At 39.3% G+C, this 18259-nt stretch overlaps 1 protein-coding gene across 3 annotated transcripts in view; it reads left to right on the top strand.

The window, feature by feature from the left end:
* The window catches only part of LOC130928518 (uncharacterized), a 407312-nt gene that overhangs the window by 236397 nt on the left and 152656 nt on the right, over positions 1-18259 (top strand). For 2 of the 3 annotated variants that reach the window (XR_009066693.1, XM_057855192.1), the window contains exon 5: positions 6337-6428. The exons of the other annotated variant lie outside the window; for it this stretch is intronic. Coding sequence is in view for 1 of the 2 variants with exons in the window: in XM_057855192.1 (XP_057711175.1) it covers positions 6337-6428 (92 nt within the window). In the remaining variant the exon portion in view is untranslated. The remainder of the gene's footprint in view (positions 1-6336; positions 6429-18259) is intronic. 3 annotated transcript variants of the gene reach the window in all.

Raw genomic sequence — 18259 nt, 5'->3', positions numbered from 1 at the left:
CCAAGTAGACGGGATGCCTGATTTATTAAACGTGTTCAATTCGTGGAGTAGAATGGAATAGCCAGAATTAAATAAGGACTTCATTAGATCTGGCCATATTGAATTGGTACTGCTTGAATAACAGTGTCATTCAACTCTATACTCATTGTCTGCCATTGTCGACGATAGACATCCAATCCATTTGAACTGGGAGAGGCTGATAGCGGATATTCACATGAAGTTGATATTTTTGAAGCGATTGGTCAAGAAATCGGTAAAAATATGCAAACAAATAGTTGTTTACGTCTCTACCACAAGGCATGACCATTGCCACGGGAACTAACTGGCAAACAATTGCACGAGTCACTATGATACGAGTCGTAAGTAAGGGGTCACCTCTGAACAAGAAGCTTATCAATTTTTTGAGGTTGTTCGATATCTTCTCCGGGCATATTCAAGCATAAAGTTTGCAAGCTCTTTCAGTTGTGAAAGGAGGAGCAGAAAAGCTGCGCCTGTACCATTCACTTCTGTTTGTTTACGATGCCATAATGCCACACAAAAGAATGGCGATGGCGTCACTTCCGTTGGGTCCGATTTTTACACGGGTAGCCGGCGGCAACTCTAAACCGGGTATCTGGCGTTTAGCAAAGTAGCTGGCTCTCGGGCCCATGTAATAAAATATCCGGACATGAAGTACATTAGTATAGCCGACTTGCTGTTTAGTATGAAAATTTGAACGTTTAAGGCCATTATCCGTCCTAGTGTAGATGTAACCTGTTGTGGGGAAGTCGAGTTGAGTCACGAGGTTACGTCGAGTCGAGTCACGAGGTTACGTCGAGTCGATTCACAAGGTTGTAAACACGAGTCGTGTCATGGCAAAAAAATTTGTCGAGTCGAGTAACAATAGTAGTCACAAGGTTACATCGAGTCAAGAGGTTATGTCAAGAGGTTACGTCGAGTTGAGTCACAAGGTTACGTCGAGTCAAGAGGTTACGTCGAGTCGAGTCATGACATCACGTCGATTCACAAGGTTGTAAAGACGAGTCGTGTCAAATGTTTGTCAAGTCAAGTCACAGAATAGTAGTCACGAGGTTACGTCGAGTCAAGAGGTTATGTCAAGTCAAGAGGTTACGTCGAGTCACGTCACGAGGTTACGTCGAGTCACGTCACGAGGTTACGTCGAGTCAAGTCACGAGGTTACGTGGAGTGACGAGGTTACGTCGAATCACGAGGTTAGGTCGAGTGAAGAGACTACGTCGAGTTAAGTCATGAGGTTACATCGAGTCGATTCACAAGGTTGTAAAGACGAGTCGTGTCAACACAAAAGTTTGTCGAGTCAAGTTGAGTCACAGAATACTAGTCTGGAGGTTACGTCGAGTAGAGTCACAAGGTTACATTGAGTTGAGTCGATTGACAAGGTTGTAAAGACGAGTCAAGTCATAGAATAGTAGTCATGAGTTTACGTCGAGTCAAGAGGTTACGTCAAGTTGCGTCAAGAGGTTACGTCGAGTCGCGTCACGAGGTTACGTCGAGTCGCGTCACGAGGTTACTTCGAGTCGAGTCGATTCACAAGGTTGTAAAGCAGATTCATCTCAAGACAGAAGTTTGTGAAGTTGAGTCACAGAATAATAGTCGCGAGATTACGTCGAGTCGAGTCACGAGGTTACGTCGAGTCGATTCACAAGGTTGTAAAGATGAGTCGTGTAAGACAAAAGTTTGGCGAGTCGAGTTAAGTCACAGAATAGTAGTCACGAAGTTACGTCGAGGTTGAGTCGAGGTTACGTCGAGTCGAGTCACTAGGTCACGTCGAATCGATTCACAAGGTTGTAAAGACGTGTCAAGACAAAAGTGTGTCGAGTCAAGTTGAGTCACAGAATAGTCCAGGCCTACACCATTGTTCCCCAGCCCACCCACAAATTGCTCTGGTTTATCTTTGAAGGAAACCTTACTGTCAATGTACGTCATGTAAAAAAACACTGTATAGATGTATATAATTAATAACTATAATTATTAACTAGGTCCCCCCGTGTGGTTCTGGGATTTTTGCGCACCGTTCTTGTTATCATTTCGACGCCATGGGTTGAGATCTTGCATGGAGCCCCAGATCGAGGGAGATTATCAGTGGTCTTGTATCTCTTCTATTTTCCAACAGTTGATTTTTTTACACCAAGTGTTTTACCTATTGCAGATTCAGTCTTCCCTGCCTGGTGCAGGTCTACAATTTTGTCTCTGGTGTCCTTCAGCTCTTTGGTCTTGGCCATAGTGGAGTATGGAGTGTAACTGACTGAAATTGTGGACTGGTGCCTTTTATACCGATAATGAGTTAAAACAGGTGCCATTAATACAGGTAACGAGTGGAGCCTCGTAAGACCTTGTTAGACGTCGTTAGAAGAAGTTAGACCTCTTTGACAGCCAGAAATCTTGCTTATTTGTAGGTGACCAAATACTTATTTTCCTCTCTAATTTGGAAATAAATCCTTTAAAACTCAATGTGATTTTCTGTTTGTTTGTTTTTTCACATTCTGTCTCATGGTTGAGGTTTACCCATGTTGACAATTACAGGCCTCTCTAATCTTTTCAAGTAGGAGAACTTGCACAATTGGTGGTTGACTAAATACTTATTTGCCCCACTGTATATAATTCCACCTACATGCACACACATACACAAACAAAGACAAGAGATGTCGCCAGCTTGCTTCCCCTTTTACCCTTTTAGGGCAAGACACCCGTCTGTTGCTAGGACCATCCCAAATAAAAATCGAGGTGAAGGAGGGGCTAGTTATAACGATCGCGGAAGCTGGCTAGATTCCATGTCTTTCTCCTTGCAAGCTTTTCAACCAAATTGAGTACCTCTTTATTTTGGGTAATAATATAAATGTCTACCTAAGGATTCGTATTTGAACTTGACAGTAACTCCCGAATCCTCCTGTCCAATCCACAAACAGACAATAATCCTAAACAATGCCCAAACACACCCTTTCTTCTGCTCACAGCACGCCCCGCGAGAGCCTTCAAAAGACTGTTTAACTAAGCATTGTCATTTTTTTCTCGGGAACCTTTTGTTGACTTATGGTGACCCTGAATCCTCGCCTGGGCCCCTCTGTGCTGTATAATCGCTGCCGACCTGAATAAATTGTCAACTTGTGCTTCGAAGCCTTTTTCCAGCTTTCCAAATGGAGTCAGTACAAGGGGTTAAGACTAAGGTGAACGCGCGGAGTTTGGCCTTTTGGCCGGGTTGTCGGGATCTTGCTAGCCCGGGTCGCTGGAGCAGCGCGGGTATTCCGGTGGTCTGGCCAAAAGGTCAGATTCCTTCAGTGTGGCAAGAGCAGCCAAGGCGACCAAGCGTATCACTGGCAATGCACAAAGAACTTGCCTTAGATGAATCTAAATCTGTACCCAAACTTGGTGGGAGAGTTAGAGTTGTACTCACTGTTTTGCTAGCGGTTCAGATATTAAAGGCTGCTCATATTGTAAGAAGATTCATTGACAATACTTTTCAGACTGATCTAATACTAAGTCTGAAAAGTCCAACAATCAAGTCCACAGCTTAAGTGCAAATGGCTAGAACTGAGTAGCGGTCAGTGAAAAGTCTTCATTCTAGCCATTGATTTGTGTATTGAGCCGAGCGTAGGAGCTTTAATTAGAAGGAAGAGACACGAGCAGGTGTCTGAAGGTGAATTTTGCCCGCATAGCTTTCACTGTACACTCCCCGGATCCCTTTTGACAAGAGCGGACCGCACAAGATCCTTTCCTGTTCCCCGCTTCTTTTTCTCTTGTTTGTTTTCGCCGGCATCCCAACCCTCTTCGCCAATAAGCACAATAGGTTATGGAATGCTTTTTCCTGCGGCATTACTCACAGGCACCAGCCGCCACATGCCATTAGGCTCAGCTCGGGGAGAGGAGCGGGGCGGGGTGGGACCGTGCTGGAGCCGGAGTCTGCTTTTGCCGAACTGCGTGACTGCCATCTAGTGCGCAGGGGAGGAAACTGAACCACAAGACTCGGCGGTGTTGCTATGTGAGAACAGCCGTTGTCAGGTTTAGGTGGGTCGAGTGATTTGCAGCGGCGCCATTTTATCGTTTAAATGATAGAATTGCATTAACAAATGAGGCCATTAAGTAAAAAAGGGGTTCAAATGTGTGTACAATCGGTATGAAAAAACACATGACAAAAACGATGAGTAGAATTCATTTCATGATAATAATTTCACTATTACAGTGCTGGCCAGATTTAGAACTCTGCACAGGTGTTCAATGTGATTCAGGTCTTGATTCATTGCTGGCCACTTTAGAAGTCGCCAGTGCTTTCTCTCAAACCGTTTTCTAGTGCTTTTTGAAGTGTGTTTTGGGTGATTGTCCTGCTGGAAGGCCCATGACCATCTGAGGGCCCAACATTATGTTGCAAAATATGATGGTAGTCTTCAGACTTCATAATGCCATGCACACCTGTCAAGCAGTCCAGTGGCAGAGGCAGCAAAGCAACCCCAAAACATCAGGGAACCTCCGCCATTTTTGACTGTGGGGACCGTGTTCTCTTCTTTGAAGGCCTAGGTTTTTTTCATTCTGGTCTTTCTGGGTATCCTACCACAGAGTCCCTTTTCATTCAGACAGGGACGGATAGTACGGGTTGACACTGTTGTACCCTCGGACTGCAGGACAGCTTGAACTTGTTTGAATGTTAGTCGAGGTTCTTTATCCTCCATCCGCACAACCTTTCGTTGAAATCTCTAGTCAATTTTTTTTTTTCCGTCCACATCTAGGGAGGTTAGCCAGAGTGCCATGGGCTTTACACTTATTGATGACACTGCGCACAGTAGACACAAGAACAATCAGGTCTTTGGAGATGGATTTGTAGCCTTGAGATTAACCGTGCTTCCTCTAAATTTTGCTTAAGTCCTCAGACAGTTCTTTGGTCTTCTTTCTTTTCTCCATGCTCAATGTGGTACACACAAGGACACGGGACAGAGGTTGAGTCAACTTTAATCCATTTTAACTGGCTACAAGTGTTATTTAGTTATTGCCACCACCTGTTATGTGCAACAGGTAAGTAACAGGTGCTGTTAATTACACAAATTAGAGAAGCATCACATTATTTTTCAAAGGTGCCAATACTTTTGTCCGGCCCATTTTTGGAGTTTTGTGTAAAATGATCATGATTTTTTTTTTCCCATTCTCTTTTGTGTTTTTTAATTGCAAGCAGAATAAATTAAGATATTACTACCCAAGCATTTGTTATTGCAATCATTTTCTGGGAGAAATTCAGCATTATCTGACAGAATTGCAGGGGGGCCAATACTTTTGGTCAGCACTGTAACTCTTTAAGTTCCATTGACAATCATAGACGTCTAATTCTCAGGCGTATGTATACATTTGATTTTGATGGTTTAATGTTGCATCATTCACTCATCTTAACTGCCTATCCTCACAAAAGGCCTGGGGGTGCTGGAGCCGATCTCAGATAACTATGGACAGGAGTCACCTATTTTACGTACATCGTTGTTGTTTTGTTTTTGTTTTTAATAGATTTTTTTTTTTTTTGCATTTATTATGTACAGAGTCCCTAAAGTGACATCAACAAAAATAAAATAAATTTGAGCAATCTGGTTTACCAGATTGTTTGTTGTGCGCACCAGAAACTATCTGGTAAACATTAGCATTATATAGCATTTAAGCTAGCAGGCTTAGTTAGCCAATTTTTGCATGGTTGGAATTAGTTGACTTGCATAGCAAAAGTCCGCTAGCTTAAATGCTATACAATGCTAATTTTTACAACCATTGGGTAACTTGCATAGCAAAAGTCCGCTAGCTTAAATGCTATACAATGCTAATGTTATAACTATTGGCTAACTTGGGTAGCAAAAGTCTTCTCGCTTAAATGCTATATGATGCTAATCTTTACCAGATCGTTTCTGGTGCGCACCAGATTGTTTCTAATAATTCATGAACCAATTTTAGACTAAATAAATGTTAAAAATGTTCATTTAAAATGTGTGAAAACACGTTGTTTTTCAGATTTAATTGTTTTATGAAAGACTAATTTAAAAAAGGAACCCCCCCAACAATCGACTAAATATTTAAAATGCCATATCATTAACATATCTCTAACTAAAATTGAAATTATTTCAATATATTCATCAATCTTTTGACTAAATTATGATGCAATTATGATTGTCGACGGTTGACAGCAATGGACGATGTATTGGACTTCTTTTGCTGTCAATGGCAATGAAAAATTATCGCTCAATGTCACTTGAAATGGATTTGACGTCTATGCCTGTTAAAGGCAGTGAATGAGCTAATGTTCTTTTAATTTGTAAATAGTCGACGATTGATGTTTTCTTTGCTAATTTTTCATTTCAGCCAATATATAACAAGACTGTGGCGAATGTCAACACCTGGCGAGCCGGATCGACGACAGCCACGCGCCCCGCGGTGAAGTCGTCGCATCCGCTGTGAGTTCACGCTCATTCACTTTCCATCAGCGGCAATTTACGACTTTCTTATTTCACGCCCCGGCTCCGTATCTCCGCTAAACCTCGGTGTCAGCTTGACATTTTGGAAAGACACAAAGCAATAAAAGGAGAGAGGAAGGAGAAAGGTGCAGCGTGTAATATCGCGACTGTTGTTGATGAAGGTCTGTAAATGTCATCGTATCAATTACTTGGGCTTATGGAGTCGCGACATTTGCATTCAAGTCATAACTGTGGTCAATCTAAACGTTCGATTTGAATGGGGAAATATCATTACTTATTAAGATTGGAATGATGACCGTATTTTCCGGACTATAAGTCACACAGGAGTAAAATTCGTGCCAAGAACAAATATTATGTACAGGTTGTCCCCGGGCTATGACTTGTTTTCAATTGTGATCAAATTCTTGGGGTGGGTTTATGTGATTGTTTTTGATGATGTGCGGATGCTAACTGATACATGCTAATCATTTCTTTGGATCGAAGATGTAATATGCAAGTGTTGATGTCATGAGCAGCTGACTAGAGCCGCACAGATGTCAGACATCGTCATTTTTTAATTGTTTATTATTATCATCGGTATCATGGACAGTTACAATATAGCATTGTGATAAGATTAACGTGAAGCAACCCGAAGAAAAGACAAGGGCTGACGGGAGAAGCCTGGGCTTATTAAATCCCGTCCCATTAACCCAAAGGACGCAAATCTTTGCATGATAGGGTAGGCATTTCACATTGTGATACAAATACAGTATTTTTTTTTTAACACATGAATTATCTTCCCAACAGTCATTGATAAAAATCCAGACGTGAAAGTGTTGGCCGGACAAGGGAGTTGGCTCGATTTCAGGTCGCATTGTTGAGAAAATCGCGTCCAAAGTACTTAGTGACTAGTTAAGCAGTTCATTGACACAAAAATGGTTACAGATTTAATCAAAACTCAACAGCATTCGCGTATGTCAGCAGATGGAATAATGTTCTGTCTTTGCGACAGAGCTGATTTTTAAGGCATGTTATGACTCCCTTATCTATAGTCTCTGAAGTTCCTCCTCTTTTTGTTATGGGAACATTATGTGGTGTCTGTGTGTCTGGCAGAACGCGCTAATTTGACCTTCGTGCAGTTGTTTTTTTCCATGCTGGAGGTCAGTCTCGATAGCGACTTAGATCAAGCTCCTTATATGTTCTTTTCAAAGGCTGCTAGGGTCCTCGTGTTGGTCATTTCGGAGTTTAGCTAGCTGTCTAGCTAGGACTTCAAGGACACTACAATGACGTATAATACATGTTTTTGGATAGTTATTTTGAATGATATTGGATTTTCGGAGTGCAAGTCGCATATTGGGGGGAAATTTTTACTCGATAAAATCATACACACAAAACAGACATCAAAAATAGAATAGACATGTACAGGCTGAATAAGTACACAAGCCCGTCGACGGGGGTTGGCAAACCGGGTATGTTGTCCCGGGCCTCAGGACCATAGGGGCCCCTGAATTACCCTTAATTTATTTTACATTACATTCACACATTCCTTTTTTATTTAAATCATTGTCTGATTAATTATTATGTTTTACTCGATATATACTTAAAAACTTTAACATATTAAATATTTGAAATATATATAAAACCCACTGTGTATTATAGACGCTAATACGAATCCATCACCGAAACAGCACAAACGAACCTGTTAACAACCTAGCCATGCTCTCCGTTGCGTGTGAGCTTGCTCAAAAACTGGATTTCACTGATGTTATAAATGACTTTGCTGTCAAAAAATCTAGGTGCATCATAGTTTGAGGGCTTGATAACTCCAGGGATGTAGAGGGGGCAAGCACAGGATGTTTAGTTATACTGTTTTGTTGCTTAGTAGGCAGGCATAGCACTCTCAGTTGTATTGTATTGCAGCCTACATGGGATAATAGATGGAAATTGTTTATATTGTGTCACATCACATTACGGTCTGTTAAGTTTAACTGTCCATCTCAAATAATTTGAAAATTTAAACTGTCATTGCTTGCAAAGCGTTAAAAGTACTGCGTATGTTGTCGTGACAAGCCGGTGGCAGGGGTAGGGGTGGGCGGGCCCTATAATGGTCTCTTGTCCCCGGGCCCCTGCAAGTCTGTTGACAGCCCTGAAGTGTACAGTTAGCTAACGTTACATGAACTAAGTACTTGCGGCTTGTAATCGGCAGAATGTGATGTTCTTTTCAGGCCCATTTTTCTAGCCCTTCTCAGTTGTTTTTAATTTGTTTTTATAAGTTACCGCCAATGTTGATACGCAGGCCTTGAGCGCCCTCTTGTTTATTGTGAAAATGACATGTAAAATGATATAAGGTTTTAATAAGTTCATGTATAAGTCGCACCTCTGCGGTAGTTATTTTGAGATTTAGTGCAGTTATTCAACAGATTCAGCGAGCCAACACCAGATTTAGGTTGAAAAAGCACGAAAGCTCTACCGCATACAAACAGGAAGGATTGTCTCAGGGGTGATTTGTTCGAGGATTCAAGGTAATTTTTATATTTTTTGTACCATGCATTCATTTTGAAACATGTAAAAAATCAATGGGAGAAATTAACCGCTACGGACTAGCATCATTATGAAATATATGCTAACTAACAAATAAATGGTAACTGCCAGTTTTTTTGCCCTTTTAACAAAGAATTACGACTGTTTTACGTTCATATCCATAAAGAATTCGGGGATTTACTTATTTATTCACAAGAATTTTCACCGGAAAAGCTGTTTACATATGGCGGCCGCCACATTGACTAACAGACTAGCATCGTACTTTGATATATTTACGTAAAATAAAGGCTTACTGCCCGATTTTCTGCTCTTTTAACAAAGAATCGAGACTGTTTTACGTTCAAATCTATCAAGAATTCAGGGATTTACTTATTTATTCACAAGAATTTTCACCGGAAAAGCTGTTTACATATGGCGGCCGCCACATTGACTAACAGACTAGCATCGTACTTCGACATATTTACGGAGAATAAATGCTAACTGCACGTTTTTTATGCTTTTAACCAAAAATTTAGACTGTTTTGCGTCCATATCTACGTATAAAGAATTCATGGATTTAAGCATTTATTCACAAGAATTTTCACCGGAAAAGCTCTGTTTACATATGGCGGCCACCACATTGACTAACAGACTAGCATCGTACTTTGACATATTTATGTAAAATAAATGCTAACTGCACGGTTTTCAAACTTTTAACCAAGAATCGAGAGTTTTACATCCATATCTATAAAGAATTCAGGGATTTAAGCATTTATTTTACAAGAATTTTCGACGGAAAAAGTTCTGTTTTTCCATAGGTTGTTCCATAGGGCCGCCGCTACATTTGCTTACTGTCTAGCATCATAGTTTGCAATATTAACGTAAAATAAATGCTAACTGCACGTTTTTTTTGTTTTTTTTATGCTTTTAATCAAGAATCGTGACTGTTGTACGTCGATATTTATAAAGAATTCAGGGATTTCAGCATTTATTCACAGGAATTTTCAACCGGAAAAGCTCTGTTTAGATATGGCGGCCGCCACATTGACTAACAGACTAGCATCGTACTTCAACATATTTACGTAAAATAAATGCTAACTGCACGTTTTTTTATGCTTCTAAGCTAGAATCGAGACTGTTCTGCATCCATATCTATAAAGAATTCAGGGATTTAGGCATTTATTCACAAGAATTTTCAAGTGGAAAAGCTCTGTTTACAAATGGCGGCCGCCACATTGACTAACAGACGAGTATCGTACTTCGACATATTTACGTAAAATAAATGCTAACTGCACGTTTTTTTATGCTTCTAAGCTAGAATTGAGACTGTTTTGCATCCATATCTATAAAGAATTTGGGGATTTAAGCATTTATTCACAAGAATTTTCACCGGAAAAGCTCTGTTTACATATGGCGGCCGCCACATTGACTAACATACTAGCATCGTACTCCGACATTTTTACTCAAAATAATTGCTAACTGCACGTTTTTTTATGCCTTTAACCAAGAATCGAGACTGTTTTTTGTCGATATCTATAAAGAATTCAGGGATTTAAGCATTTATTCACAAGAATTTTCACCTGAAAAGCTCTGTTTATATATGGCGGCCGTCACATTGACTAACATATTAGCATTGTACTTCGACATATTTACGCAAAATAAATGCTAACTGCACGTTTTTTTATGCTTTTAACCGAGATTCGAGACTGTTTTGCGTCCATATCTATAAAGAATTCAGGGTTTTAAGCATTTATTCACAAGAATTTTCGACGAAAAAAACCTCTTGTCTGTGATTCAACTTGGTCAACTATGACGCCCACGCCAACAATGCAGGCCCCCTATTAATCGGCCCTGCGCCCCGTGTCCCGTCAATATCATTATGAAGTCTATGTACTACCGATTCCAAACTACGATTTCTGTGCTTTGGGACTGTTCAGACTACAAAAGAGCCATTCAGTTTCAATCTGGATGGGCTAAAAATCAGGTTTTGGCTGCCAGTCTGAACAAACCTAAAGACACTGCGCTGCAATTGGGCCATAGCACAATGCATCAAGGGATGGACGTGAAGCGCGGTACGTGTTTGTCCTTCCTGGCAGCCCCCCTGTTGTGATAAATGTCCCTCCTACATTTTTTCTCTCCTCCCCTTCTGGTCTCCCGGCTATCGCTTCATCACCTGGGCTTCGGTCCGTTTTGTCGCTTTGTGCTCCCTCGGCGCTCGGTTTACGCCCGCGGGAGTCGGCTCGGTAGATGAGGTCGGGCGTCGTCGATATGTTGGTCGCAATGCTTTGTAGTTTTGATTTCCCATGTAAATATTGAACCCATTCGCCCCTCCCACTCAAAATTGATGAAGGGAAACAAGGCCTGCCATAATTGACAAATCGATTAGCAAATGAATCGTGATCTATTTTGATAGTCGATAATGAGTGGACTAAAAAGGAGGTTGTAATGGCTAATAATAATTTCAAGCGCTCTCTAAATTTGATGCATTTCCTAGACAAAACCATTCCTGAATATGCCTTTTTATTTTTTTATGCAGACTACTTTCCTCGGCGTTGTCATCAATCCAGCTTGATGGCGGGCACGGAAAGATAAGTCCGTACGTCTTGACGTTTTCTCTTCAAAGCTGCTCGATAAAGAAATGCCGCCGCGTTGGTGTCTACAAATGAGTTTTGAAGACCGCGTGTTGAATGTCAGCTGCAAATTGACGCTACATGTAGTTTGGCTTTCTTTGATATGCCCCGTATCTGGCTTTTGTTCTGACAGAAACATGGCACTTTTACTGGCAAGACTTGACAAGAAGCAACAAGCGCAATCTAAATTTGCTTGTGACGTTTGACAGAACGGCACGTGGAAGTTTTCCACAAAGTTAATCATTTGCCTGACAGAAACTTTCCTAAATACGCCTTTTTAAATGTATTTATTCAAAACATGGGAAGTGTTATTGGAATTGACCACAGGGGCATGGAAAATAGCATGTCAAAAACTAATAGGTTGATTTGTTTGTACGATGCGTTTACCTAACAAAAACATTCCTTAATATGCTTTTTTACATTTATTCTACTATTAGGAAGATGGGAAATGTACTTGGTTTTACTACAGTGGCATAAAAAGTCCTCTACTCTGAAAACTATGTAATTGTCGCGATAAGATACATTCTTTTGACTGACTCTTTCCTTAATACGCCTTAATGCGAATATTGCTGAAAATATCCTTAAATGATATTCCAGTTCACTGATTTGACTTTAGTCCATTTAAGTTGACATTTAAGTCATCGGCGCCAAGATTTACAGAAACTTTCCTTAATATGCCTTTTCATCTTATTCCACTAAACCTACAGAAAATGATCCATTTGATGTTGACCTAATCCATGGTCCAAGATTTTATGTCTTTTGTTGGCATTTATGCAAACAAACGGAGAACCCACCCAAGTCAATATTGACAGAAACATTCCTTAATATGCCTTTTACATTAATTATATCATTAGAAAGATGGGAAATGTACTTGGATTTACCACAGTTGCATAAAAAAGTCCTCTACTCCGTGAACTAAAAAGCTCTCGTGATACAAAATATTCTTTTGGCTCTTTCCTTAATATGCCTTAACGTGAATAACCCTGAAAATATCATGAAAATGATGTTCCAGTTCACTGATTCGATTGAAGTCCATTTGTGTTCACTTTTAGGGCATTGATTCCAAGATTTACAGAAACTTTCCTTAATATGCCTTTTCACCCTATTCCTCTTAACCTACAGAAAATGATCCAAGAGGATGATATCTTTTTATTATGATGATATATTAGATGATATCTATTGATATCTTTTGTTGACATTTTGGCGATCAAACTGAGAACCCACCCAAGTCAATATTGACAGAAACTTTCCTTAGTATGACTTTTACATTTACTGTATTCTTTTAATAGGAAGATGGGAAATGTGTTTGGATTTGCCACAGTGGCATTAAAAAAAAGTCCTCTACTCTGTAAACTTCGAAGGGCTCGTGATACGAAACATTCTTTTGGCTCTTTCCTTAATATGCCTTAAAACGAATTACCCTGAAAATATCATGATAATGATAATCAGTTCACTGATTCGACTTCAGTCCATTTGTGTTGACCTTTAAGTCATCAACGCCAAGATTTACAGAAACTTTCCTTAATATGTCTTTTCATCTTATTCCATTAAGCTTACAGAAAATGGGCATTTGATGTTGACGTAAGCCAGGGTCCAAGATTTGATATCTTTTGTTGACATTTTGGCGAACAAACGGAGAACCCGCCTAAGTCAATATTGACAGAAACTTTCCTTAATATGCCTTTTACATTTACTGTATTCTTGTATTAGGAAGATGGGAAATGTGTTCGGATTTGCCACAGTGGGAAAAAAAGACCTCTACTATGAAAACTACGTAGCCCTCATAATACGATACATTCTTTTGACTCTTTCCTTAATAAGCCTTAATGTGAATAGCCCTGAAAATATCCTGAAAAGGATATTCCAGTTCACTGATTGGACTTTAGTCGATTTGTGTTGACATTTAAGTCACCGACACCAAGGTTTACAGAAACTTTCTTTAATATGCCTTTTCATCTTATTCTACTAAACCGACAGAAAATGATCCATTTGATGTTGACGTAAGCCAGGGTCCAAGATTTGATGTCTTATGTTGGCATTCTGGCAAACAGAGAACCCACCCAAGTCAATATTGAAAGAAACATTCCTTAATATGCCTTTTACACTTATTCTATTATGAGGAGGATGGGAAATGTACTTGGATTTACCACAATGGCATAAAAAAGTCCTCTACTCGCTAAACTACGAAGCTCTCTTGATAGGGAACATTCTTTTGGCTCTTACCTTAATAAGCCTTAATTTTGAATAGCCCTGAAAATATCCCGAAAATGATATTCCACTTCCCTGATTCGACTTTAGTCCATTTATGTTGATATTTAATTCATCAACGCCAGGATTTACAGAACCTTTCCTTAATATGCCTTTTCATCTTATTCCACTAAACCTACAGAAAATGATCCATTTGATGTTGACGTAATCCAGGGTCCAAGATTTTATGTCTTTTGTTGGCATTTTGGCAAACTGAGAACCCACCCAAGTCAATATTGACGGAAACATTCCTTAATATGTCTTTTACATTTATTCTATTGTTATGAAGACGGGAAAGGTACATGGATTTGCCACAGTGGCATAAAATAGACCTCTACTTCGAAAACTACGTAGCTCCCGTGATACAATACATTCTTTTGGTTCTTTCTTTAATATGCCTCAGTGTGAACTACGATGAAAATGGTATTCCAGTTCACTGATTCAAGTCCATTTGTGTTGACTTTTAAGTCACCAATGCCAAGATTTACAGAAACTTTCCTTAATATGCCGTTTCATCATATTCCACTAAACCTACAGAAAATGATCCATTAGATGTTTACGTAAGCCAGGGTCCAAGGTTGAATGTCGTTTGTTGACATTTTGGCGAACAAACGGAGAACCCACCCAAGTCAATATTGACAGAAACATTCCTTAATATGCCTTTTACATTTATTCTTTTATCAGGATGATGGGAAATATATTTGGATTTACCATATTCACATAAAAAAATCATATACTCTTAAAATTACGCAGCTCTTGTGATACGATACATTCTTTTGGCTCTTTCCTTAATAAGCCTTAATGTGAATAACCCTGAAAATATCATGAAAATGATAATAAAGTTTACTGATTTGATTTTAGTCCATTTGTGTTGACTTTTAAGTCACTGAAGCCTTGATTTACAGAAACTTTCCTTAATATGCCTTTACATCTTATTCCACTAAACGTACAGAAAATGATTAATTGGATGTTGACATAAGCCAGGGTCCAAGATTTGATGCCTTTTGTTGACATTTTAGCGAACAAAGGGAGAACCCACCCAAGTCAATACTGACAGAAACATTCCTTAATATGCCTTTAACATTTATTCTATTATTAGGAAGATAGGTAATGTACATGTATTTACCACAGTGGCATAAAGAAGACCTCTACTTTGAAAACTAGGAATCTCTCGTGATACGATACATTCTTTTGGCTCTTTCCTTAATAAGCCTAATGTGAATAACACTGCAAATATCATGAAAATGATAATACAGTTTACTGATTTGATTTTAGTCCATTTGTGTTGAATTTTAAGTCACTGACGCCTAGATTTACAGAAACTTTCCTTAATATGCCTTTACATCTTATTCCACTAAACGTACAGAAAATGATTAATTGGATGTTGACATAAGCCAGGGTCCAAGATTTGATGCCTTTTGTTGACATTTTAGCGAACAAAGGGAGAACCCACCCAAGTCAATACTGACAGAAACGTTCCTTAATATGCCTTTAACATTTATTCTATTATTAGGAAGATTGGTAATGTACATGTATTTACCACAGTGGCATAGAGAAGACCTCTACTTTGAAAACTAGGTATCTCTCGTGATACGATCTTTTGGCGCTTTCCTTTATATGCCTTCATGTGAATAACCCTGAAAATATCATGAAAATAATATACTAGTTCACTGAGTTGACTGCGTCCATTTATGTTGACATTTACGTCAACATCCCATGCCATCGACGCCAAGACTTATAGAAACTTTCCTTAATATGCCTTTTCATGATATTCAACTATAAATTTACAGAAAATGATCAATTTGATGTTGACGTAAGCCAGGGTCCAAGATTTGATGTGTTTTGTTAACATTTTGGCGAACAAAGGGAGAATCCACCCAAGTCAATATTGACAGAAACTTTCCTTAATACGCCTTGACTCTGCGAGTCAAGGACAAGTAGCCAATATTGAGAAAAATTTAACATGCTGAACTTTTGCCACAGATTTTCTCTAAACGGCTGATTGGATGGATAAATGTATTTTGCCAGCGTGCGATACTTTCCGCGTAGGCGTTGAGACGGATTCAAAGGCGACAGACGCGTGCCGGTGAAGCCGAGGGGTGACAAAAATCTGACGACGACGCCCGTTCCCCAGTTTCAATCGCGCCGCTGCCGCCGCGCATTCCGTTGCCTTTTGATCAATTCGTCTCGCAGATGGCAACGGGAGCGATCGGGAGGGATAGTGAGCAGGTGGAAGGTGCAAAAGTTTTCTCTTTCATGTAAAAGCTGTTATTCTCTCGCTTTGAAAAACAACATACTCGATGATGCGCCGGCTCCCTCTAGTGGTACTCCTAAAGTTCGTGTATCCAAAACATCCACTTCTGCTAACTATCACGACAAACACCATATTTGGAGTCGATTTTGTTTTTTATTATTAATTAATGATTTTGTAATTGTTGAATCTTTTGATTACAGTAATTTCCGGACTATAAGGCGTACTTGACTATAAACCACCACCCACCAAATTTGACACCAAAACAGTATTTCTTCAGAGATAAACCACAGCCGTCCTCACTGTATTATGGAATATTTACACCAAAAGATATTAACCGGTAACACTATATTTGACAGTGGCAGACTGTCATGAGACCAAATGAACCACCATGAAGCTTTGAACCAATTGGCTGCAAAGCTCCATTGCTTCCCGAAACTTCATTTGGCCATCACTGCTCCCTTGAGGGAGACAGTCAACCTCTGCTGCCACCTGTTGTCAACACTGTTGTCGTCCAACATGCCTCCTAGCATGCATTGTAGTGCTACAGATGTAAATAACAATCAAAATTCATGTTCTGTGCTAATTATTTCTTCAGTTACTGTTCTAGTTGTTTCATTAATTGCTAGTTATGGTATTTCGTAACACTTTATTTGACAGTGGCGCCATATGACTGTCATAAGACCATCATAATTTTAAATGGATCTTACTGGGATTGAAGAATTGAATGAAATACTACACATATTACTACGGTTGTTCCGATCATGTTTTTTTGCTCCCGATCCGATCCCGATCATTTTAGTTTGAGTATCTGCCGATCTCGATATTTCCCGATCCGATTGCTTTTTTTTGCTCCTGATTCATTTCCAATCAATACCGATCATTTTTCCCGATCATATACATTTTGGCAATGCATTAAAAAAAATGAATAAAACTCGGACGAATATATACATTCAACATACAGTACTTAAGTACTGTATTTGTTTATCATGACAATAAATCCTCAAGATGGCATTTACATTATTAACATTCTTTCTGTGAGAGGGATCCACGGATAGAAAGACTTGTGACTTTGTATATTGTGACTAAATATTGCCATCTAGTGTATTTGTTGAGCTTTCAGTAAATGATACTGTAGCCATTCCTAAATAATGATGGCAAGTGGAACCATGATTGTGCGTAGTGCTACCAATTGATATATCTTCTCTGCGTTGGGAAATGACATAAGGTTTTAAGAACAAGATCAATTGCTACCTTGCTTCCCCACATTGCTTCCCATGATATTTGTAATCGTAGGGAGAGAGATTGTAAGGCTTTAGCCAATTAAAAAAAGGCTCCAAAGGCTGCCAAAATTCACTCTAGTCATTTTACGCTGCCTTTTATCTCTCTATATAGGTAAAACGTCGCCATTACAGATTGAGCGCGACAATGCGTGAGTGGGTCGTGCAACGCATGCATTGATTGCATTAAATATTTTAACGTGATACATTTTTAAAAAATAATTACCACCATTATCGGGATAAATTTGATAACCCTACCTTAAGCCTAAACTAAAGATTCTGAATGAGTGTAACATATTATGTCTGTAACGTTAAAAACACTTAGAAAACGATTTAATTTAAAAACAAAACAAAAAACAAAAAATATATATATATATATATATAAAAAGGCATGGCCGATATTTTTTTGCCGATTCCGATACTTTGAAAATGACGTGATCAGACCCGATCAATCGGGATGCATCTCTATTATTAACGCTTAACACTAGAAGTCCCAGAGAATTCTGGTACTCCTACGAATCCCAAACAATGGCCGATATGGCCTCTCCCCTGGAAAAACCAGAAGTGGCAAAAATGACCCAAGTGCTTTTCAATTGGCAAGTCGTTATCGGACAGACAACAGCCGTTCATATGGAAATGCAACCACTAGACATACATTAACTTCAGACACAATGACCATAATCCATACTCCATGCCCCTGATTCAGTCCTTCTAAACTATAGACACGATTCCTGCTTTACACTCAAATTGCAGTTCTAAAACGCTTTTTGTCTTCTTCAAAACACATTTCGGCCATTCTTTCTGTCGTTATGTGTGAAGAATAGGAGAAGTGAATTAAAAAATGTGTAAAAAGTGTCAAACTTAATAAATAAATGTAATTAAATAAATGTAGCTTGACTTGAA

The sequence above is a fragment of the Corythoichthys intestinalis genome, chromosome 13, assembly GCF_030265065.1.
Source record: "Corythoichthys intestinalis isolate RoL2023-P3 chromosome 13, ASM3026506v1, whole genome shotgun sequence".
Taxonomy (NCBI): domain Eukaryota; kingdom Metazoa; phylum Chordata; class Actinopteri; order Syngnathiformes; family Syngnathidae; genus Corythoichthys; species Corythoichthys intestinalis.
The sequence above is the reverse complement of the archived record's forward strand: the minus strand, read 5'-3'. Positions and strand labels throughout refer to the sequence as shown.